This window comes from Halictus rubicundus, chromosome 6 (assembly GCF_050948215.1).
Source record: "Halictus rubicundus isolate RS-2024b chromosome 6, iyHalRubi1_principal, whole genome shotgun sequence".
NCBI classification, from domain to species: Eukaryota; Metazoa; Arthropoda; class Insecta; order Hymenoptera; family Halictidae; genus Halictus; species Halictus rubicundus.
Window position 1 is genome coordinate 12,986,902 of NC_135154.1, and position 23,182 is coordinate 13,010,083.

At 38.3% G+C, this 23,182-nt stretch overlaps 1 protein-coding gene and 1 long non-coding RNA gene across 6 annotated transcripts in view; one reads left to right on the forward strand and one right to left on the reverse strand.

Moving 5' to 3' along the window:
• The first annotated feature begins 480 nt into the window (after nucleotides 1-480).
• LOC143355302 (cytosolic endo-beta-N-acetylglucosaminidase) overlaps nucleotides 481-23,182 on the forward strand; it is a 30,032-nt gene continuing 7,330 nt past the window's right edge. Inside the window, exons 1-9 of one of the 4 annotated variants that reach the window (XM_076790021.1) lie at nucleotides 481-627; nucleotides 753-1,216; nucleotides 1,277-1,720; nucleotides 1,785-1,959; nucleotides 2,042-2,260; nucleotides 2,333-2,688; nucleotides 2,766-2,948; nucleotides 3,240-3,352; nucleotides 22,024-22,444. In XM_076790021.1, coding sequence (XP_076646136.1) covers nucleotides 984-1,216; nucleotides 1,277-1,720; nucleotides 1,785-1,959; nucleotides 2,042-2,260; nucleotides 2,333-2,688; nucleotides 2,766-2,948; nucleotides 3,240-3,352; nucleotides 22,024-22,079 — 1,779 coding nt within the window. In that variant the 5' untranslated portion in view covers nucleotides 481-627; nucleotides 753-983 and the 3' untranslated portion in view covers nucleotides 22,080-22,444. Of the gene's footprint in view, nucleotides 628-752; nucleotides 1,217-1,276; nucleotides 1,721-1,784; nucleotides 1,960-2,041; nucleotides 2,261-2,332; nucleotides 2,689-2,765; nucleotides 2,949-3,239; nucleotides 3,353-16,490; nucleotides 17,392-17,692; nucleotides 18,041-22,023; nucleotides 22,718-23,182 lie in introns of those variants that run through there. The other 3 variants (XM_076790022.1, XM_076790024.1, XM_076790023.1) reach the window with 3 other exon arrangements.
• LOC143355303 (uncharacterized) lies at nucleotides 5,557-16,055 on the reverse strand. Of its 2 annotated transcripts, none has more exons than XR_013082474.1 (3): nucleotides 15,513-16,055; nucleotides 14,229-14,546; nucleotides 5,557-6,164 (listed from the first exon to the last, which is right to left on the reverse strand). It is a non-coding gene; the product is annotated as an uncharacterized LOC143355303 (long non-coding RNA). The 2 variants fall into 2 exon arrangements; XR_013082475.1 differs by lacking the exon at nucleotides 5,557-6,164 and adding an exon at nucleotides 13,503-13,683.

The following is a 23,182-nucleotide window of genomic DNA, read 5'->3' on the forward strand; positions in this document are numbered from 1 at the left end:
TTGTCATAAAAATGTGTTCTGAGGTGTTAACGACATAACCATGAAGTAAACGCCAGAAATTAAAATTAAGTATGCAAATTGATTTTCAATATTTTTTATATCACCGTCACATCGGTAATAATTTAAAGAATCAAACGTGACCTTTAAACGTCCTCTGCGCATGAACTCACGGATGAATCAATCGTATCAAATTATCGCGAATCGAAATCATCCAATACTTACGTGAAACATTTTCCACAGTCATTGCTTACGCAATAATCGAAATGGTTCCAGCTTCATAATCCATCTTACATATAGGATCAATTTAATAGAAATTCGAAATGTAAAAGGAAAGGGGATGGAAAGACAAAATGGCGTTGATAGCTGGCGTTGGTCCTGTGGTAGCACAAACTGAAACTACAATACATGAATATACTATACTTGCTGACAGTCTACTGTATATGTAGTCTGAGACTAGTATGTAGCCACAAGTGAGTAAGGTTAAGTAAAGAGTAAGTAAGCCGGTGTTGAGTTGTATGATTCAAATGTACATATTACGTATGTTAAATGCTATTTACGTGGTTATGTTTGCTTCGAGAAGTCTATTGTAATAGAATTCTCGCGCGACTCGTCAACGGAAAGTATTCTGTAAGTGTTTTTGTGCATTAATAAACATTGAGTGTACACGTGCATTAACAATGAATTATTTTCTTATGTCTTTGCAATTCTGTATCGTAAACGCAAAATATTATCTCGTATCTATTTTATTTCAGATAAATATTAGGATATACTCGTTATGTTATCCATGTTAACAGCTGCTAGATAAGGCATGTATGTGTAGTGACACATTAAATAGTTCTACATATTTACTACAAATGCTATCAGCGGATATGCACTATTGTCATAATTCTTCCGACAATATATAGTGGAAGGAAATGCTTTGTGTAATCACATCAGTTGGAAATTAGTTCAAAGTTGTTTGTGAACCAGAACAAATCGTAAGGATGGAGTCAGTGGTCGCAGAAGCTAAACCCTTTAAGAGTTTGCAAGAGTTGTACGAAAACGTGGAAAACTTGAAATCATGGCCACAAATTGAGGAATTAAGGGAATGCACGGATTATGTGTACGATGGCCTTTATGTAGACAATCTTCAAACACAATTAGCAAAGGTGGATAGAGACAAACGTCCTAAAACGTTGCTTTGTCATGATATGAAAGGTGCTTACCTTGCGGACAGGTAATATTTACTCAGATTTTGATATTTTGTAGAGATTAATATGTGCAATTATTTTTCCAGATTCATAGATGGTACAGATTCTTATGAATCTTATCTATTTTATCACTGGAGTGTTATAGACACATTTGTATACTTCAGTCATCATTTTATAACTATTCCACCTTTGGGATGGATCAACGCAGCACATAAACATGGTGTAAAAGTTCTTGGTACTGTAATAACAGAGCGACAAGGTATATGGGACCAGATACTAGAATCAAAAGAAACAGCAAGAAAATTTGCAGAGGCTCTAATCTATGTTACAAAGTTTTATAAATTCGAAGGCTGGTTATTGAATGTCGAAAATGAAATTAAAATTGAACAGATCAATAATTTAATATATTTTATGGAATTTCTAACTGAGCACATTCACATAGAAATTAAAGATTCTGAAATTATTTGGTACGACAGTGTAACCAACGCAGGAAAACTGAATTGGCAAAACGAGCTAAATGATTCAAACATGTAAGTTTGTTGTTCGTGTCTTTCTGTACTTGCAAATTATTTAAATTTGAATTTATAATTCCAGAAACTTTTTTATACCTTGTGATGGGATTTATCTAAATTATAATTGGAACAAGTCTAAGCTGGAAAACAGCTGTTCTCTTGCAAAAAGTCGCAATCGAAACATCCAAGACATCTATGTAGGATTAGATGTTTGGGGAAGAGGTTGTCCATCAGGTGGAGGATTCAATTCAGCCTCTGTAAGTGTAATAGTTTTTTAATAACATCATATCTGAGTTAAACAGACTAGTATGTATTTGACTGTAATATTTTATATGACAGGCTCTACAGCAGATACGACAACAAGAATTGTCAGTTGCCATTTTTGCACCTGGTTGGACCCACGAATTTTTCGGGCCCAAAACATTCTATGAGTTGGAGAACATTTTCTGGGCTCAACTTTACCCACATTTATATATTCATGTTCCTATTTATGAAAGCGAAACATTCAAAACATCTTTCTGCCATGGAAGTGGTAGTTCCTATTATAACTGTGGAGAGGTAAATTTAAGTATGAAATATTTAAATATACTGCTGTAAATTAACGCGACTAAAAAGCTAAATTGTTCACAGATACAGATGGATATACGTGTCGTAGATGGAAAGATGATTTTTGAACAGAAACCATTTTACAATTTATCAATGCAAAAACCTCAGATTTCTGTACCTATACCACATTTAAAATTCACTCATTTGCCTCAATTACCTACACCGAAACCGGAGGACAAGGAAAAGGAAAAGTCAAACACGCCAATAGAATACGTCTACGAGACAACAAAGAACATTATTCGAATATTAGGAAACGTTGCGAATATCGAAAACAAATTACCTATACAAAATTTGAATTATTTTGAATTTCACAATCAATTGTCTTACGAGGGAGGTGGTTGCTTGAAATTAATCACAAATGATCCTAGATCGTATCACAGGTGAGGACTGCACAATACTCTATAAAAAGTAGATTTACTTGAGTTACAATGTTGAGTTACAAAATTATCTTTTACAGATTATTTCTGATCTACGTTGAACTACAACAGGACATTCAAGCAACCATCATTTACAAGGAAATGGAGTCCGTCTTGGAAAATGGAGCACAAAGCGAGCCGATGTTAATTCTGGGCAACGATGCCGGCTTAAAGTCCATTTTACCATATAGATCGGAAAATTTACGCTCATTGTGGAGGAAATGGTAAGTTTAACACATTTCCATACATTTACTTAGGTATCCAAGGATCAAATTCGAATTTATTTTCCATATGGATTAGACAGTTTATCACTTAAAGATAGAGGGTTGAAGCTTAAAACGAAATATTTTTGTTAATTCGATAAATAAAGGTGATAACGGTTGTAGTCAAAATGTTTCTTCATTCATTAAATTTGTTATTTTCATCACTGAACTTCTTAGTAGTCAAAATCTTGCTCTAAGTCTGTCTTTTTCTATGTTAGCGTCGTTTTCAATATTTCGTTTTTCTGTTGGCAGCGTTTACTTAACAAACATGAAAACAGTAAACGAAATCGGCGTGTCCTTCGCACGGAAATGTACCTGCTACCTGGGGGAGATCATTCTCGAAGCGAAGCCTCGGAACCGCTTGGGTAAGTCCACTATCGCTTACATTCCGGGGTGGCGTGCATAGCGCAGGTGTATTGCATCATGATAAAAGTATATCACCGGACGAGGTTCTCCAGCCGTGTAAAGAATCATTTCAGAAAGCGATGGTCCGTTTCCCTCCGAGTAATTGAGAACCGCTTTAGTGAAAGGAACGCCGGTTCGTTCCTCGATGGAACGCCTATTCGACATAACTTATCGCTCGATAAAAGCATTTATCATCGGTGAACATTCTGTTATTAGGAGAACGTGCGACCGACGCTTTTTTTTGCCATTTGTTTTATTACTGCGGAGATAAAGACCGGTGCCAATTACCGAGGCTTGCCCCCCTCCATTTTTCTTCAAATTTGAAGCTAGATGTTCCAATCAAAATTTTCAGTAATTTATCTTCAGGGTTGAAATTTTAATAGAAACAATATCGTTTTCAATTGGAAATATTTCTCACGTTGGGGACGTGTAAGTAGGTGTGTATTACGCAATTTTTTTTGCTGCCCAAATTCACTTTAAGGGGGTGAAATCGACCCTCGAAAATTCGGCTATTTTTCGATTTTTTTTTTAATTAGAAAAATATTATAAAAATTGTATTTTAAGAAGCAAAATAGGTATGAACTTCGTACAAACAGGAGTTCAATATTTATTACCGTTTATAAATGACAGAATAAAGTTTATACGTGGCATTGGGTTTATTAAAGCCTGCTGGATTAATCTCGAACAAATTTGAATTATTTTTTAATTCGGAGTACTTGAAAATCTTGTCCGTTATTTTTAATATCCGCGAAACAGCTTGAAACAGGAAGTTTGCGAGAACGAAACGGAAAAAGGGATGTAGGTTAACTATTCTGCAGGTTTCTATTTTATTACGGTTTCTACATACGTTCAGCTTTATATGCATAAAGATCCGCGTTCTACGTAAACGTAATTGCGTGTTTATTGGGTCGGACGCATGAGAAGAAAACGGAAACAACAAAAGCACAACCTAATTTTAACTTCATATTTTCGTTTCACCTCGGCTACCGTCCCTGTTGCTCGGTTGTTTGCAAGGGTATCCGGGGCTCCACGACAGCAGGTTATTTGATAGAAGGACGAAAAATGCACGTTTAGCCTCCATATTTACTCGCACACACGAGGAACAAACGGTGCCACGCGAAGGAGGTCGCGACACCATAACTCTGATAAATTTTTTCATTCATTGATTGCGTTTCGCGGTTGGATAATACTCGAATGGATAGTGCAATAATTTCAGCAACGGATTATTTGCTCGTTGAAATTCGTATCCAACAGGTCTCTAACACAGAGAACGAAATTTATGATGATAATGGTCTCCGAAGTGACCCTATTCGATCGTAAAGCAATTTTGAAAGATTGCAGTACAAAGGCCACTATTTGTAAAATATAAGATCACGACACTCAATAATTTCAAAAATAGCTGTGCCAATGTCGAGAGGTTTTATGTTAACCATTATTTATTAGCAGAACTGGGTTAAGCAACCGTGACTGTATATGCATAATAAACATCTCATTCTACACGTAATGCATTTATATGTATCTCAGTGTGTGTATGGTAGTCTTTAATATTAACAAAGTTATGCTGGTGTTTACTTAGCATGCTGAATTGTTTCAAATGAAGACGCGTGTGCTAGTAAAATTAAATTAAATGTGAAGTCAATTTGTTGAAGTGGTGTTAATTTTCTGAAAAAAATGGAATACGGTAAAAATTGAATGAAAATACTTCTAAATGCAGAAATATATGAGTGAACAAATACAGGGTGTCCCAAAAATGTTGTACTGCCTTGAAAATGGTGATTCCCGTGGTCATTTAAAATAACTTTTCCCTTTGCGAAAATCTTCTCCGCGGCTTCGTTCAGGAGTTATTAACGAAAAACACGGACCAATCAGAGCGCGGCTATAGTAGCCGTATAGCCACTCGGCGAGAGGTCCCGCTAATAGTGGCGTTGTCATTGGCCGAGCCGGAATCCGTCCGCTGTAGCCGCGCTCTGATTGGCCTGCGTTTTTCATTAATAGCTCCTTAACGAAGCTGCGGAAAACATTTTTGCAAAGGAGAAAGTTACTTCAAATGACCTTATGAATCGCCCCTTTCAAGGAAGTACAACATTTTTGGGACACCCTGTATATGCTGTATTATAACTGTTAAAGTAGCATACTCATAGGAATGATTAATACGGAACACAAATATGCAGACAAGCAAATATGTGCCATTTGTTTTTTAGTAGTATCGAGATTATGAGGCGTCGAAGTCATCGCACTCTATGCAAACGAAACAGTTTCCTTTAATGAATTTCATTTGCGCGCTGGCCGATGCGATAAATCTTTCTGTCGAATTGAAATTGAATCGCCGCAGATTATGGTCTCATAATCGGGATTTGAACGGTTCTCGCGGGAACGATCTAACGCGTAACGGAACAACCGTTTCGCCGGTTACAATGATAAAAGTCATCGGCAGGAATTTTCGGGCGTGCGACGCGACGGTCACCAATGTCGGCCGTTCATTACAGCGAACATGTCCGAAATAAACACTGTCCGGTTGGATCGTTTGTTTCAGCAGTCGCGCAACCCAAATTACGTTTCTCCCGTGTCGCAACGGCCATTTGTAACCAGAGAATGCGACTGGCTCATTGATATTCCCGCGGTTATCGGGTCGAATTTTTTCTGCGGTTACACTTTGCATTATAACGCTTATTTCGTGCCGTGTCCATGCGTTGTTTCACCTGACGATTGCGTCGCGTGCCTTCTTTCGTCCCGCCTCTCTCCAGCCTGTACCCTTCGGGTACCTTTGCTGTCCTAGAAATTCAAAAGGTCATAATTAGACTGCGGATTCCTTCGCAGTTATGGTATTTACACATTTTTAAAATACGAGACAACAAATAACAAATTTTTATTTGGTTTCTGCGGCTTACAACCGGCGCAAACAATTTTCATTTTGCGTAAAGATCCGCAGTGTAACAATAATTGGCTTAGTAACCCTCATGCGTTTCCAAAAAACAGTTTTACCTATGATAGTTGTATCTATCCAATTTTATTTTACGCTTCGCTTTGACCAATCTCGTAACAATCTGTAAAATCTATTTCCAAAAAACAGTTTTACCTATGATAGTTGTATCTATCCAATTTTATTTTACGCTTCGCTTTGACCATTCTCGTACCAATCTGTAAAATCTATTTCTAAAAGACAGTTGCAGAGAGATAGATAAATAGACAAGTAAACAACAAACTAGACAAATGGAAAAACGATAACGCGGATAGATTATTATTGCTACTCAGAAGAGTATGTCCGAGCAGGTAAAGACCGGAGGTCGATCATTTGGTTTCCCAATACGAAGGCATGACATAATTCTTTCGCGGAGGTTCAACGACACACATATCTTTCTATTTCGCGTCGGGTAAGGTCAACGACCAAATAATCTCACCCGGGTGAAATCCTGAAAATGTTTCTATGCAGCGTTTCAATTGCCCGGTATGAATTTATAGTGATCTAATGCGCGGTCCCTGATGTATCTCGGGACGGTTAATGTTTCTTTTAATAGCTACTAATACCCTCGCGTAATTGCGAAATGATAATGAAGAAACTTGATGTGCCGGAAACTGCTGGAGGGACGCTCCAAACGTCGAATGTCGAATCTTCAGAGTAGAAAAACTGTTGAAATTCTCGATGTTGCAAACACAACGTTAAAAGGCTATACTCGCATACGACAAAAACGATGTGTACGATCAATCCGTTGAAGTCTCGACTTGTTGAACTTTTTTCCTGCGATTGTTATTGCCGGGGAAAGTAAATATTTAAGTTTTTCGGCCAGTTTCATACAAACCAGTTTTTATAAAAAGATTACAAGAGATAGAAATACTTATTTTTATTTTAAAGGAAATAACGTTGAAGCTGTGAAAAAACGCCTTGCAATTGATGTTTTCTGCCGAATATAATTTTTCTGCAAAACATTTCTTCAAAAATTCCGGAAATAGTATACACGTGTCGTAACCGAGCATTCTAGGCATATTAGAGTTGCAAATCAAGATGAAAACGTGCGTAGTTGTTTTGATTAGCATAGAATGACTCATCGATTCTGGAAATAGTTTATCGCACGACCTATTAATTAGCGGTCATTCAGGAAAGATGATATTTCGTCAAGAACAATCTATGTTTATAATGAAAATTTAAAGATAGTGGAAAAATAATAGTTGTCAAAGGTGAAATAATAGTGCAGCTACTTTATAGGGACGGTGAAAACATCAATCTTTTGAAAATAAATGATTTATAGGAATTGCCCCCTTATTTCAAACCATAAAGCCAGTCATCTCGCACAAGCTGTTCGCCAGTGGAGGGGGCGATTCACGCATCGAGATGATTTAGTTTGATAGCAGTAGTGGGGAGGAAGAATAATGATACTTCTAAGTACTCCATTATTGGTTTCTTTTCTAATAAACGATAGTCGGTTCGAGCGAGGGCACATTTCTTACCACGTCAACCTAATTTCGAAATATTTTCCACAATGTCATTCTCAGTCATGTGGTCCATACCTAATGGTCCAGTTGGGTACATCCTTTTTGTAGTATAATTACAAATAGCTGTCCAATACGAGGAATTTTTCGTTGAAAATAATTCGTCAAGTTATCACGATAAATAGAAAAATATCGAGGAGTTGATCAAATCAAATTTAAAATCAAGTCTGTGTCCTAATATTAGTTCCATCAACGAAGGACTTCTCCATGCAGGTCACCGTGTGACACGTGCTATGTCTGACCAACGAACATTTATTTTACATCCATAAAAATACTAAACAACGCGCCGAACATACCATAACAACATACCAAGAGACCATATCGATTGAACTCGTACGACCGCAGAGTGAAGACGCTAGTTGAGTGTTCTTCCGCTTTCCTGGAAAGAGGCCATCTATTTTACGTGCAAAACAAATGCTAAACGATACATTAAGCATCGCATAACAACACACTGATAGACCATTTTGATTTAACTTATACGGTCCTAGAAAAAAATTGCCTAGGTAGCCACGGCTTACCGTGCTCGCGTCTGAGAATACCAGAGCGAGGAGGCTAGACAGTTATTTCGCTTTCCTGGAAAGAGGCCATCTATTTTACGCGTGAAAAAAAAAATACTAAACGATACATTAAGCATTGCATGACAACGCACTGAAGGACCATTTTAATTGGATCGGTATGGTCCCTGAAAAAAAAATTGCCAAGTGTGCCACGGATTCCCGCGCTCGCGAATGAGATTGAAGATGGCAGAGAGCGTTCACTCGCTCTCCTGGGAAGAGACAAAAATTGGCACGAGCCCCTCCATTGTAAACGGATAATCCGAGGCTCAGCGCGTAACATTTCCATAGAATTCCCGGCATTCTCGGCTGCCGTTGGCTCGGCAGGTTAACAAGGGAGGAACGTTCATATTTACAAGATGAGATCAGACTGTTTTCCTGCTTGGCCAAGGCGATCTAGTCGCCGCTCGGCGATACGACGGCGTAGAGCAGAAAAAGAAGAGAGGCCGAGAGAGCGTCGGCTCGTGCCTCTCCCAACCGAGGAAACATTTCCAACGGTCTTTCTTCGACTCCCATCGGAGGCGAGCAAGAGCTTCGGCATTCCGCGCACCGTTTCCTGCAACTGAACGCAGTGCGGGCACTGCCGCGAAAGTAAAACGTGCCTGGTCATTAGCGATGGGATTGAGCGCCCAGCAAGCAGATTCGAATCTCGATTCGGCCGAAAGCGCATTTCGGAAAATAAAATCAGCGTTGTTAAGCACGCTCGAGTACTAAACCAGACGAATCGGAACTTTCTACGAACACTTTGAAAGACTACAGAGAAACACTGGTGGACCCTATTGATCAAATCGGCTTGGAACCTCTGTAGGCACTTTACTACGATTTTGCTATTCCAAATGATCGTTCGATTTGGTCAACAATACACCCAGCTCATCTGCAGCTACACTGCATTGATCAAATAGGTCTACTTTTTGATGGGTAGCTTACTAATATTTTTAAATCATTACAGAAGTACACTGATTGTTAGACTGCGGACCTTTGTGCAAAATAAAAAAATGTCTGCTTCAATTGCAAGAGATGGGAACCAGAAGCAGACTTAATTCTTTCTAGAATAATTTTAATCCGTTGAAAATCGTTGTTCTTGAATTGTCTCGAATGGCGACTGTAAGTCATTCTTCAAAATATTTATTACATTATTAAATTTGTTTCTATTCAATAAATTACTAAACACTTCAGTATTGTACGGGTAAATTGCACCATTTTCGTATGTATAACACGAGAAAAAATTTATAGAAGGGAAATATTCTGGGTCGGAAGAAATGTTTCGTTTTGGAGTTAAATTAGCTTCGAGTGCGAAGGGTTAAACAGCGGCAACCAATTTTCGTTTGTAAATGCATATACGTAAAACTTGATCCCATTCCGTGTCATTAGCGATGGGATTAAGCACCTGGCAAGTAGATTCGAACCTCGATTAGCCTCGACGGTGTTGCGGAAAACAAAACCGGAGTACTTTCAAGTACACTGAAATCCGCAGTCTGCTACGTGAGGTGGACCTAGAGGACAATCCTTGGTGTTCACAATTGATTGCGAGCTCTTACAAGGTGAATTAAGGGGCCATTGCGTAACTGATCGATCATGGAATTATAGAGACACGCGCTTGTACGAGATTAGGAAGGAAAAGAACGGTATGTGGTCGGATCGAGGCAGGACAAGTTTCGAACTAGTCGGAGAACGATCGGGAAGGAGACGAAATTAGAAATATCCTAAAGAGACTTACCACCCAGAACAGCCTATTACGGACCTGTTATGCGAAGTATGCGTGTTACGGGTCTAATCTCCACTCGGCCGAGCAACGTACCTTTCTAAATGAAATATGTTTTTTCTTCCGATGTGCTAATTACCGCAGCACCTTGACAGTGGTCGGATTACTATAAACCGGGCGCGGTTTATTATTCCGCAAGTTGTTCCCGTCCTCACAGCTTCACAATATATGGACCATAATTAACGTGACTGATCGCTCAGCTTATACGTTTCCGTATAAGGAATAAATATTCTTAACCCATTTGCATCATAAGGAAATGTGAAAAGAAGGCCTTTATCACCAAACTTTTTTTTTTTTATTATATTTAAGTACAAAAATGGCTACAAGTAAAAGAATTTCATATTTCGGTTCATTTACTTTCATCTCCAACGACACCCTCCATTTCTATTTTTTAGCTAACGAATATTGATAGTGACCAACAATGTTGAGCGTATGCATACAGCTCCGGTGATAGTGACCAGGAAAATTGAACGTATATATTCGCTAATGATGCAAATGGGTTAATTATCAATTTTAGTTCTATAGCGAATAATGAGAAAGCTAACTTTGAATAAAATTAAATAAGATACCAGCTTTTTTTTTAATTTGATTGACAATTGTCAAGACTGATAGCTAGTTCATTTCTGATTGGTAAGTACTGATTGTATCTCGTAAATTATCTAAAATCGATAATTCCAAGTGAGAACACTTTTGAGACAACTCTTTCCTCCTCGAGATAGAGAGATTGCTATACTTTGAAATCGCGCTTCAAACAATTTTGCTTTAGGTACTTCTTTGGCAGGTTTTTTTACAGTTTCCATTAGCCTATCGAGCTCAGACGCCTTGTTATCAGAAACCTCGGCTGTCCTTTCTAATGTTTGAAGTATGTATAATGCTCCCGCGCTGTTTTAAAATTCACCAAATGATTTCGCGAGAGGATTACTTAATTTAGATTTGTTGATAAAAAGTAACTCGCCCATTATCCCATTGCTAAAATCACCGGAGAATTTGCCTGGCCACGATTTTCTTTTTAGTCGGCTCACGACCGTCTTGTTTTGCCATTTCGCAAGGCTCTTGCCACTTTAGATCACTTGGTTCCAGTGATCTCAATCTTCAAATCCTTTTTCCACCCTTTCTTTTTCTGTTGTCAGAGCAATAATATTAAACCATTTAAGTTTTTCCTGTATTAGTTTTACTTCTCGTTTCGGCAACGTCGCTGTTTCGTCGGTAAACTGGCGTTTTATTGCCGTTAAATACAGAGGAGCTGCATAATGGCGTGCTTCGGCAGCGATACCATTATAGCATCGGTCTCATACGTTTCAATTATTTCATTCACTCTGGTATTTATAATAATTCGAACGTACGCTACGTTCTACTTATTCTCGTATTTTTTAATTATACTTTTCTTCTCCATTTTATGAGTGGAAACGGTCTTTAGGGTGGTTTGTAATGTCTCGGACGACTTTGTGAGCGGAAGTTAAAAATTTTTCTGAGGAATATCTGTTAGGTCCTGTAGTTTTTATAAATTTATTCAGCAAAAAAATACGATAAAAGATTTACAAAAAGATAGTTGACAAATTACACCCTTTCGTGCGCAAATATCGTGCACATCTCTTTCGCATACGTCGGGGCATTACTGCAGTCACTTTCAGTGTTCAGTGGTTCTGGTATTAACCAGTTAGCTGTTGCGACCTCTTTGAAAAATGTGTACCTAAGTTGCGTCGCAAAAATTAACCGCTGTTTGAATTAAAGCTGTTTTTGACGAGTATACTCGTCATGACACAAAATATTGCCATTTCTTCATGACGAGTATACTCGTCAAACACAGTTAACTGGTTAAAAATGTTTCACTTATATCGCCAGCATCATCCACGCGTTTTCCAGTTTAAGGGTTGATACCTGCAAAGCCGAATGTGGCGGACAAATGGCTTAATTTAAAAATAAAGTTGCCGTCATTTTCCAAGAGCCACGAACGAATTCGTACACCTTGCATCCATTCTCCCACGCACGGATACATCACGTTGAATCGGATATAACGACACGTAGAATCGTCTTCTCGTCCCCATTAGACGTTACCCGCTTTCTTCCGCGGGCAAACGCTCCATTCTTCCGCGAGCGAATCGGAAGACGTTCCAGCGAAAGTTTCAACGGTGTCATCGATTTTTTGTCGACCGGAGGTCGAAGAAAGTTGCGCTCGTTAAAATCGCCGGTGGATCGGACCGAATGATCGTTTCTATTCATTAATTATAAAGACGTCGGCCAGACACGGTTCTAAGAGATCACGCTTTCGGCTACTCTCCCCCCTTGTAATCAATCCGCGCACTTTTTTGCTCGATCGAAATTGGAAAGTAATTACACGGAATTTCGTAACAATTTTCGAGACGTTCACTTTCAATCTTGTCGCTACGCCCTTTCCAAAATATTCGTAAAACTCGTTGGCTTCTCGTTAATTTGTTATCGATGCATCAACTTTCAAAACTGGAGGGCGGAAGGGAAAATAGGGATCAAGATGATGGATATTTCAAATGATTGTATCGCTCACAACACGAAGTTTATTGTTCAAACAAAAGCTTCGGATCAGCCTCAGAACTTCAAGATAATTTTGTATACTTTTAATTAGTTTTCGAAAGCTGAGCAATGCTATAGAACGAAGTATCAAATTTCCTTAACCTTTCGACCTGTACTCTCTAGTTTGAAACCATAAGCGTTGTGTCACGCGATACTCGCAATTGCTGTGGCTAGCTAAAATAATTAAAAGAAAATAATTACTACTGCAGTGAAAGCAAAAATCGCAATGGGAAGTCATTTGTGAATATATTCTTTAATAGATATTCGAGACCTGGTCGTTTTAGTTTAATAAAAAAAAGTGAATGATAAAATATTTCTTGTATATACGCTTTTTTGCGTATTAATAGGTCTATAAAGGCGTACGTTCACTGCTTCCATAGTCAAAGGGTTAACGATCATACTTTGTTTCCCATTCACTTGTTATGCATGAGAAAACTTTTCACAAAGTCGTTTTAGGATGACAAAATCTTTTTCGAGACAGGGTATCTTCGTATTTTCCTCTTAAAATGGATGAAAGTTCTAAACGTGTAATACTTGGGGAGCTGTTTTTGTCGCGGATCCATTTATTATTAACATCCTCCGACGTTTATTACTGTCTCGGCAATTAGATTGCTCAATCCACGACGATCATAAGTACAAGAGTTCAATAAAAACTCGGCTCAGATTGGTTACATAATATGCACATTTTATTCGGTGAATGGATACACGTTTTAATAAATCTTTCTCGTAAAAAGGAGACCTCTCTCTCTCTCTCTCTCTCTCTCTCTCTCTCTCTCCCGTTATCATTTCTTGTTTTACATTCGCAAGTTAAAAGGCTTCAGGCTTACTTGTTGCACTTCTTGGTACATCGACCCAATCCTTTAATAGTCATCGTCTTTTCATGTAGTAGTCTTATCCTTTTGTCATGTTCTAAATGTGCACGTCCCTTCGGGGGAAAAGTAATCTGAATAGAGCAGAACCTTTTCAACTAGTGCACGTGCAGTGGATCCAAAAAGTATTTCTACGCTATTTTTCCCGTTATCGAAAATTTTGTCGATACTTGAACTGCGATGGTTTCAATAAAAACGATAGTACTACAGTATACCCGGTCTCATTTTAAAGCTACTACTTTCCCCGTCAGTCACTCATTTTTGTCAAAAATGTTACAAATTGGAACGTGTATAAAAATGTTCAAAAATTCTTCTCGTGACTGACACTATCATGGATTTAAAGATCGAAGCTTTGCAACGAATGCTGAAATCTTCATAGTTCATAGTTCAAATATTTATTACAATTTCTCGGGATTCGGAAATTTAGTGTTCTAATACTTGTTTTGGATCCATTGTAATTCTTATTTTAATCTTTTGAGTCAAAAGATATGCAGATTGCGGACGTTTTGGCGGAACTTGTTAAATGCGCAATAAAAAAGCGCAGTTTTTCCCGAGGCAAAATAATTTATGAACGTTTTTTGCGGGCTTCCATTCGAGAACTTCTCTTTTGATAACATACCTGAAGGTTTTTTGTGATTTATCCACACAGTTCTTTTATTTGCCCGGCATATTTAATAAACTCCAACCAGCCGTTAAACTCCACGATAAGATACTTTACGATGATTATTATAAGAGACTTGAATATCGAAGAATTTCACTTTACACATTTCTCTCGTGTTTACTTTATGTATCTTTTTCTTGAACATTATGCTTCGGAGTCGTTCGGCCCCCTGTAACGAGTCGGCTCTCCTTGAAGTGAAGCACTATGCTTCTGGATTTTGTGTCATGCACATTTAACGCATTCATTGTCGCGTCGGTGACTTCATCCTATTCCGTGCTGAAAAATTCATTTTTATCGTAACTGATTTTTGTAAACCGAAATGTCATTAACAGACTGCCGATCTGTATGCAAAATAGAAATTGTCTCTTCTCAAAATAGAAATTGAAATCTGCTGACTGTTTGTAAACAATTAAGATACATTCTACCCTCTAAAATAATTTCCATCACTTCAATATTCATTTACTTCATCTTGCAAGTAATTAACAAATCTAGAATACAGTTGTAGTTTGTTCACCTAATTTATTGATATTGTAAATGCATCAAATCCGCAGTCTAGTCAATAGGGTCTGCAAAATCCAAAAACGTTAAAAGGGTTCTGTAATAAGTCTTAATTGTTCAGTTTCCTTAAGGCAGCTACTTTGATTCTGTGTATTTTTTAGGCAATTCCGAGAAACGGTAATTTGAAAGTTCACTATCGACGCCTTGAGGTGTGTTGGTTTTCTTTATTGACCACAGGTAGACACTCTATCATTCCTATTAACCGAAGATGACGAGCTAGCTTGCTACTTGTGTTTCTTAACCTTTCAATGACATTTTCAGTTTCTTATTGATACATCCAGCAATTTCTGCACGCAAGTGTATCGTAATATCGGCATTAGCATAAACTCTCTGCTGTACGATGTTTATTTCGTTAATAACTGCATCTACAGATTAATTTTCTGTAATTTATTGCTTCACGGTTTTCTCGTATACTAATCTGCGATTTCAAGTAATCTCTGATCACACGTCATTATGGGAAAGTAATTATTTGAATAATAAGTAGACTGTGCATTTATGGCATAAATTAGTATAAAACAGATTTAAAAAAGTCGAGTTGAAAACAATATAACAGTACCTTTATATTCTTTAAATACTCTTACCATTTTGAATTTGACCTATCCATTTGGCATAAATGCAAAAACAATTTGATTTTGTATATTCAGTTCCTCAGTCTAATAATAAGTCGAGCGAGGTTGAACGTACTCCAGTTGGAAAGCTAGGCCCTTTTTGCAGCAGATGTTTCTTTGACAGTACTTTCTCTCTTTATTCTAACTCGGCGCCGAAATGTTGCATCACGACAGTTATCACTTTCTGCTAGCCGGGATCTGCCAGTCGTAAAACTGGTAACGCCGAGATTAGCGCGGCGGAGTGTGAGTTTCGAGCGTCGGTTGCATCCAAACTGTTAAACGCATTCATAATAGCTCGTCTTACCCCGGCACTTATGCTTTCAAAACACTCGAATCTTTTACATTTGTAATCATCGCCTGCCTCGTGGGATTCAAGTCTCAGCCTCCTCATCACGCCAACCCACTCTGCCTTCTTGCGTTTTCTTCTTGCTTCCTTTTGGCATCGCTTCGCTTGAATTCCCCGTCGTTCGAAGTCGCATTGCGCTAAACAAGAAAACCTTGCAAAATAGAAAACACGGCCGCTTTCTTCGGAACATAATGAAACCAACAGAAACTACTCGGTCTTCAACACAAAAGATTCATCTTGTAAGCGGACGTTTTTATTGTACTTTTATTCGTGTTACACCAATTTTTTCAAGTCCGTTTACCGAACAATACAATTTCTATTGTTCGTGATAAAGTCAGTGATAAAGTCTTGATCCAAGCCGAACGGAGCTATACGATCTTTTTATGAGACTTTCATCAATTCATCGACAGTTTTCTTTCGATATAAGGCGACGGCTCGGGACCGGCTTTCGTCGTATTTCGGATGAAGAGGGGCATAGCGATTTCCTTACGTCGAAATAAAAAGCGTCGTCTTATATCGGAATAAAATTGTACATATTCACTGTTAATCGTTAATGGGACTACTTTCCATACTGAGAATACGAGTAATTACAATGGGAGACGGTTGATTGGTTCGATCGAATAATTTGGACCAGCATCTGTTGACTTTTTCTTGCACAGAATTCAATTTGTACAATGTATTTAATACACTGTTTAATATTTTGTTCAGATCTGGTCGCAGTCGATTGAAGAAGTGAACTGAAGAAATCGATAGGGTACGATTTAGGAGATCGGTATCGATCCAAAGAACTTTCTCCTACGTACCGTACACCGAAGACGACGACGCTCTATTATGATTGTATTTATGATAACGTCATCGAACTGTGATTCGCAACTGAATTTCTATAATGATCGCTCGGCGTAGGTGAAAGCATTGCTCAACTGGTGGAAGCGCGTCGGATGTTCCTGTCGCAAGACGCCGAGCGCCGCGCGCCGGTTGCAACATTTTTGCATAAATGTCAACCGCGACGGGATAATCTAATCGTTCCGACGAAAAAGGGACGACGCAGTCCGCCGCATTGTTTCGCGCGACCAATCAATTAGCAACGACATTTCACCGAGCACCTGTCGCTAGAAAGTATTAGAGAAACCGCGGCAACCGTTTTGCGTCACTCGCGAAATGTTTATAATTCGCGACTTGCGCGAAACGACTTCCGGCCGCGGCCATGTTGGGCCCGAGACGACGCGACACGGAAACGGCGCCTGTAATTAGCGTAATAAAATAACTGAATGATCAGGAGGTAATTGTCCCTGAACAAAATTCAATCGACACTGTAGTCAGTCACTCTATTGAAAGAAAAATTGTTTTGCAATGTCTACTGCTGTTGGATAGATTGTTCATCCGCTTTTTAAGCTTACGAAACAGTAGGAGATGCGAAGCAGCCTAATAGTAGTCTCATATCAGGAAAGATCTTTTAGGCTACTTTACCCTATCCCCTGTAACTCTGTGAGACACACGCATTTAAAGAAAATAAAAACCTTAATTGCACAGAATTTTTGCGAATTCACTGCGTCACACAGTGCGCATTTACATACACATATCACATATTCACGCATTTACCATTGGTGAATAGCATTGCCAACTGAATGAAAAACTTTAAATAAAATATTAAACTGTACGACTATGAGTAACTTCAACTTTTCGAGGTGGGTTAAAATATATTCCAGCATGCACAAAAAGCTAAGCAAAAGGTGGTATAGTTTTTAACCCACTTAGCCCGAAAGAGTTAACGTCTTTCCAAAACAAGCGTGACGTTTTTGCAAGAAAATCCCTGAAAACTGACCGGAACACCTAATACTTTCCTCGGCGAGCATAGTCCAAGGAATGATACGAGGATAACGCGAGAGTATAATGACGAGAGGATAATGCGAGGAGAGAAAGAAAGAGAGAGGCGGGAGGGGGAGAGAGAGAAAGGGCTTAGAGAGGAGAGTACTCGCAACCTGTGCGGTTCGGAACGATCCAGTCACCGATTGCGTGTTCAAGAGGCCGGTCGTAGAACTAACCGAATATACGTACATACATACGTACATATATATATATATATATATATATACATCGACGAAAAATCTGATCGCGATCGATCGCGATCGACGTCAGGTGCAGTCGGCTCCGTAACACGGTGCGCGACACTCGATCAGTGCGGTGAATCGATCCCTCCGCGGATCATGTGATAAAGGATCGCAGAAAGGGAGTAACGGGGACGACGAACCAAGACCTGGGTATGTTCATTCGCGATCTTTCTGCGCTCTCGTGGCAGCTCTTCCGCTTTGTACACCGTGAAAGGGAGCCGTTCGCGAACATTGATCGTTTCCATTAGTTTTTCCGCTCGTTTCGACGATGATCTTCTGCACGACTTGATCCACAGCCGATCTCGAGGCTGCGGCTCGTTAGTCAATTTTTTTATACACGGAGATCGTTGTCTTGCCGATTTGCGGTCTGCCGAAAGGTCATACGTTTACTGTACAGATGTGATTTTTTACCCTACAATGGTACCCTGGGATCTTTCGTGACCCCAACAAAAAGTTTCCTCTGCTTTTCGCCGATGTGTCGCGGGTATTTGCAAATACGAAGTTTCTTCAGCTTCCTTTGAAACATTTAGCTTGGATAACCTTAAACTATAGACTTGAAAGTATCTCAGTAAATTTTTACGGAATTTTTAGGATGATTCGGCACTGAAGAAACAGCATTTAAAGGTCAGAATCACTTTGGGTGAACTTAGGGTGCAGATTTTGGAATATTTACTGCGTAGGAATATTTACTTTTTGTAAACTTGGTGCGCAGGAATATTTATTGGAACATTTAGTGTGTAGAAATATTTTCTTTTTGTAAACTTGGTGTGCAGGAATATTTTTTATCACGTTTATTGCTTTTTAATTCTCTCTTCCCCTTGTTGTGATAATTCTTTAATGGGTGTGACTGCTAAAACAGCATTTGCCTCCTTTTTCTCATCTTTTTAATATTCTGTCTAATATGCGGTTGCTTTTGATAATCACTTTATCTACTACAGACTAAATACGTTTTCATTCCGATTAGTTTCTGCAAGATAATCACCGAGATCATTGATGCTAAGTATACATATAGATGTATACTTAGTCGTTGTTAACATGTTAAGGATCGTAAATCTCAACGCACCGGACAAAATAAAATACCGTAAATTATGGTCAATGTATCGCCATAGAATATTCATGAAAGAATATCAAGCAATGTACAGAAATTCACGTATAATCAAAACAAGTATGTTTGCTTACTGTCGGTGTTTCCAGATTTTTTTATTCTCATTGAGATGCGAGGTACTGTCACGATGACATATTTTATGAGGCACTAGTAATTTATATGTTTTATAATACGGCCCGTAAAACCATCATTTACACTATGACATAATAGTTAGAGGAAATTAAAGTTTTAAACTAGTCTCAGTAAATCGCGATCAAATTAATCCTCGGAAGCTTTTTCAGAATTGATCGTTTTGTAAAAATCCATTCTGAGGAATTGTTTTTTATTTTCAATCGAAATTTGCGACACTACATTCTTACACAATTATTTTTACGAACGGAGACTTTTTTTATCGTTTGTCTGAAAACTGTATTTCCTTCTTTAACAATTTTCATCAATCAAAAATAATTTATCCGTATTTCCAAACTCTTTTCATCTATGTAATTTGATTATTCTTTTTGTTTTCTGTTTTACTTGTTTGGTTTTGATTTTTTGCTCATTTTTATCATAAAGTGTAGTTGTAAATTTAAAAAAGAATACTGTCTACTAACGTTATCATCCTGACGGTAAAAGTAGGATCTTTTGAGGGGCAGGAATTTATTTTTGAGAACGGGGACATCTTACAACCGATTGTTAAGAAGTGCAATAGTCGTTTAACATTCAGATTAGTCGTAACGAAATAACTCTTCCTCGCCGACTGAATAACAGCTAATGCGAGCCTTGCACCCGAGTTTGCATACATACTTTTCCTTCGTGTACTGTAATAAAAGCGTTATTAATATTATTATTGTTGACTCGCGTGCGTGCACCTCCGCGATTCATCACGATTCCTTGGTAGCTGACGCGTGCAGAAATTTTTTTCCGGTCAGAAATTTACCGTACACGCTGGTTTCGTGTACCGTGAAGTATTCGGTATACAGGGTGAGTAGAAACGTTCTACTATCCTTAATCCGTACATCTCAATTTATTATTCTCCGGTTTATTTGTTGTGGTCAACTAAACCAACAAGACCATTCGCAAGTCATATATTCGATTTCGGCGCGATTCCAAGCTGCTTTGAAAATGAAAACAATAAAGTGGACAATTCTAGACATCTTATTGCTTCAGATATTAATTTTTATCTTTTTCTTATTTTTAGAGATGTTCGTCTATTTTCTAGTTTTTCACAAACAAACTCGTAGAAATAATATTTTTGTGTTTGTTCGTAGAGGGTTTAAACACTCGGAAGTAATTTGAAAACTGTAAGGTAAGGGACCCAATTACTGTGCCTACATTGATTATACTTATTTTTTAAGCATAATGAATACTCAAAAAGATATATTACATTTTTTTCACTAAAATCAGTTAATATGTTATATACCTCTTTTTTAATACTCATTATACTTTAAAAATGTGCATAATTAATATATTAGATTTTCTTGTATTTTGCACAATCAAGTCTTTACTATTGGCAAAAATAAATTACGCGAGCTTCTGTTGGAAAATAATTTAAATAATATTCTTCGCTATTTCGTAATGGAATACTCTGAATTGTATAGCGAGTAGAGTTCTTATCATTAAGAAAGCATTATTTTAAATGTTGTCCATTGTTTCGGATTTTATACGCTAATTTTGCACGTAACATATTTACCGAATGAAAATTTTAAATCATTTCCACGTTCACCATAAAATGATATTGTAGGATCTTCTCGACGTGAACTAATTAAAGGAGCTCAATTATTATATTCTCCCTATAGAATTGTTAATTGTACCGTTTCCAGCAATGTTAGGTCGCAGTCTAGTAAACTCGTCGACTCGAAAAACATATATCTATTAACTCTGCAGTTATAGACCGATCCGAAAGATAAATCTGCAATTTTTTTTAACTATAAGAATGCATTTTTGCAGACTTCGTGCATTTCTTCTGTTATACAAAACTTAGCATCTTAATAAGTGGTAATGAATCTATTGTATTGCATCTTTCTCATTACTTTTTCGCAGAAATCGATAAAAATAATAGGTTAATAAATAAACCGTAATAATTTATGTACGTATTTGGAAAAATGTACGGACAGGCAGACAGTAGCTTCTCTCTGTTGAGTGTAGTAATTTTTTCAAAAGTAGGATCAACGATAATTGCATAAACACTATTCCAAACACTCCGCGATGTCTCGGATATGTATTTTCCGAAAGGAGACCTCGAAAACTAGAAGAACGCCTTTGAAAACGTAACATTAAAGTCCCGACACGAGGAAGGCGTGCTTCCTAGTTGCACATTTCCATGTGTGCAATTCGTTAATGGCACAGTCTAACGCGCTTTCAAAAATGCTATGATTTCACCAGGAAAATGTGTGCATTTCTCTTTTGCAACTTTGTGTATCGTGAAATTAATGCAACGCAAGCACTGCTGAAGATATACAGATAAGAACCAGACCATAGTTACTATAAAATCTTTTATGAATAGTCGCAATACGTGAAAAGTAACTGACCTTTAGTTTCTCTGACGTCTGTTAAATTTGATCTACTCATTCTTCTTATCAATACGTACGATCCTAATCATCTCAATTCTGACTCGGTATTATACAGGGTGCTCCAAAAATGTTGTATTCCCTTGGAGGGGGTGATTTCTGATTTGTAGTAACTTTTTCGTTTGCGAAAATGTTCTCCGCGGCTTTGTTGAGGAGTGATTAACGAAAAACACGGACCAACTTTCAAGGAAATACAACATTTCCGGAAAACGCATCTTCCGTTTCTCGCCTGCTGCGTCATGGGAAAAAATCTTGGACGAGCAATGGATTGTTCTGTACGAAATGATCACGGGTTGGATCCACTGTACCTGTAATGCTTGACGGTAGCTGGGCAAAGTGTTGAATTTTTTTTTTAATTCGGTGATGCTCGTGGGCGCAAAGAGCGCGCACAAAAGCCACAGTCTACTTGTGTCGCAACGTTCCCCTGAACTTGGACACCGTTGAACGATTATCAATGCAGTCGTCGGTCGCTTGACTTACAGATCGTTGGGATTCAACGGACTGTGTCAACCGGATCACCGACTACGGCGTCTATTGACCTTTGCCGATCGAGTAAAGCCACGGAGGAGTCTCTGCGAACGGGTTGAAAACACGCGTCGAAACCCCACGAAAATGCCAAGTCGCTTTCAAATCAACCACTAGCAACAATAGTTTCGCAACCCAGCGAGCCCACGAGTCAGCTAATGCCTGCAACACAATAGCAAGCGCAAAAGCGAATCGCTGATACGATCCGACCAAAACTATAGCCTGAACCTACTCGGCGGAGTACACGATCCTATAGAAATTAATCGCGCACGGAGAGATTCATGGAAGGCGACAGTAAATGACAGAACGTTCAACGACTGGGAAACGTGTCCGAGAAGAAGACAGTGATGCTCTGAAGATTTTTCCGAACCGGACAAACCATGGAGAACGCGGTGATCGCGCTCGACTCGACGGTCAGGAGTCAGGATTCCAGCAACTCGAAGGACTCCAGCATCTCGGACTCGAAGCCTGAGAGCTGTTTGGAGTCGAAACACTCGAAGGAGATCCTGATCTCGGAGAAACAGCAACGACAACAACAACACCAGCCGCACTCCAGCCAGACACCTATCGAAGAACAGAGGCTGAAGAACGCGGAGCTGAAGGACGACTCGAACCTGTTGATGTTCATGTCCTGCGGACAACTTTTGCTCGGTAAGTCAATTTTTAACATTTCAGAAATTAAAATGCAACTTTGGGCATTTATTTTGTGGAAACTATCGAACCTTCTCCCATAATTTTGACTTTGTTAAAAACAATATACCGTTCGGAAAGTACAAGCATTTTTGTGTGGCGAAGAAAATGTTTTATCTTTGTCAATTTTGCTCGAATTAACTTGCAATTTGAAGAGAATGCTGTCACTAATATATACCCTAAAAACATTGAATGAATTTTGATTTTTTTCAATATTTAGTATTAATTTTAATTATTATTATTTGTCGAGAACAAGAACCAGTCTTGAACTATAGAGGGTCCCCACTTTTTTCTGCAGGCAATAACTATAAAAGGTAAAATTAATTACGTTTAATTTCAGGTGTTTTGGCTAGAACAAAATGTATTGGCATTGAAAACAATGTTCTGATCACTTTCTAAAAATTGTTTCCAAAAAGCATGAAAACG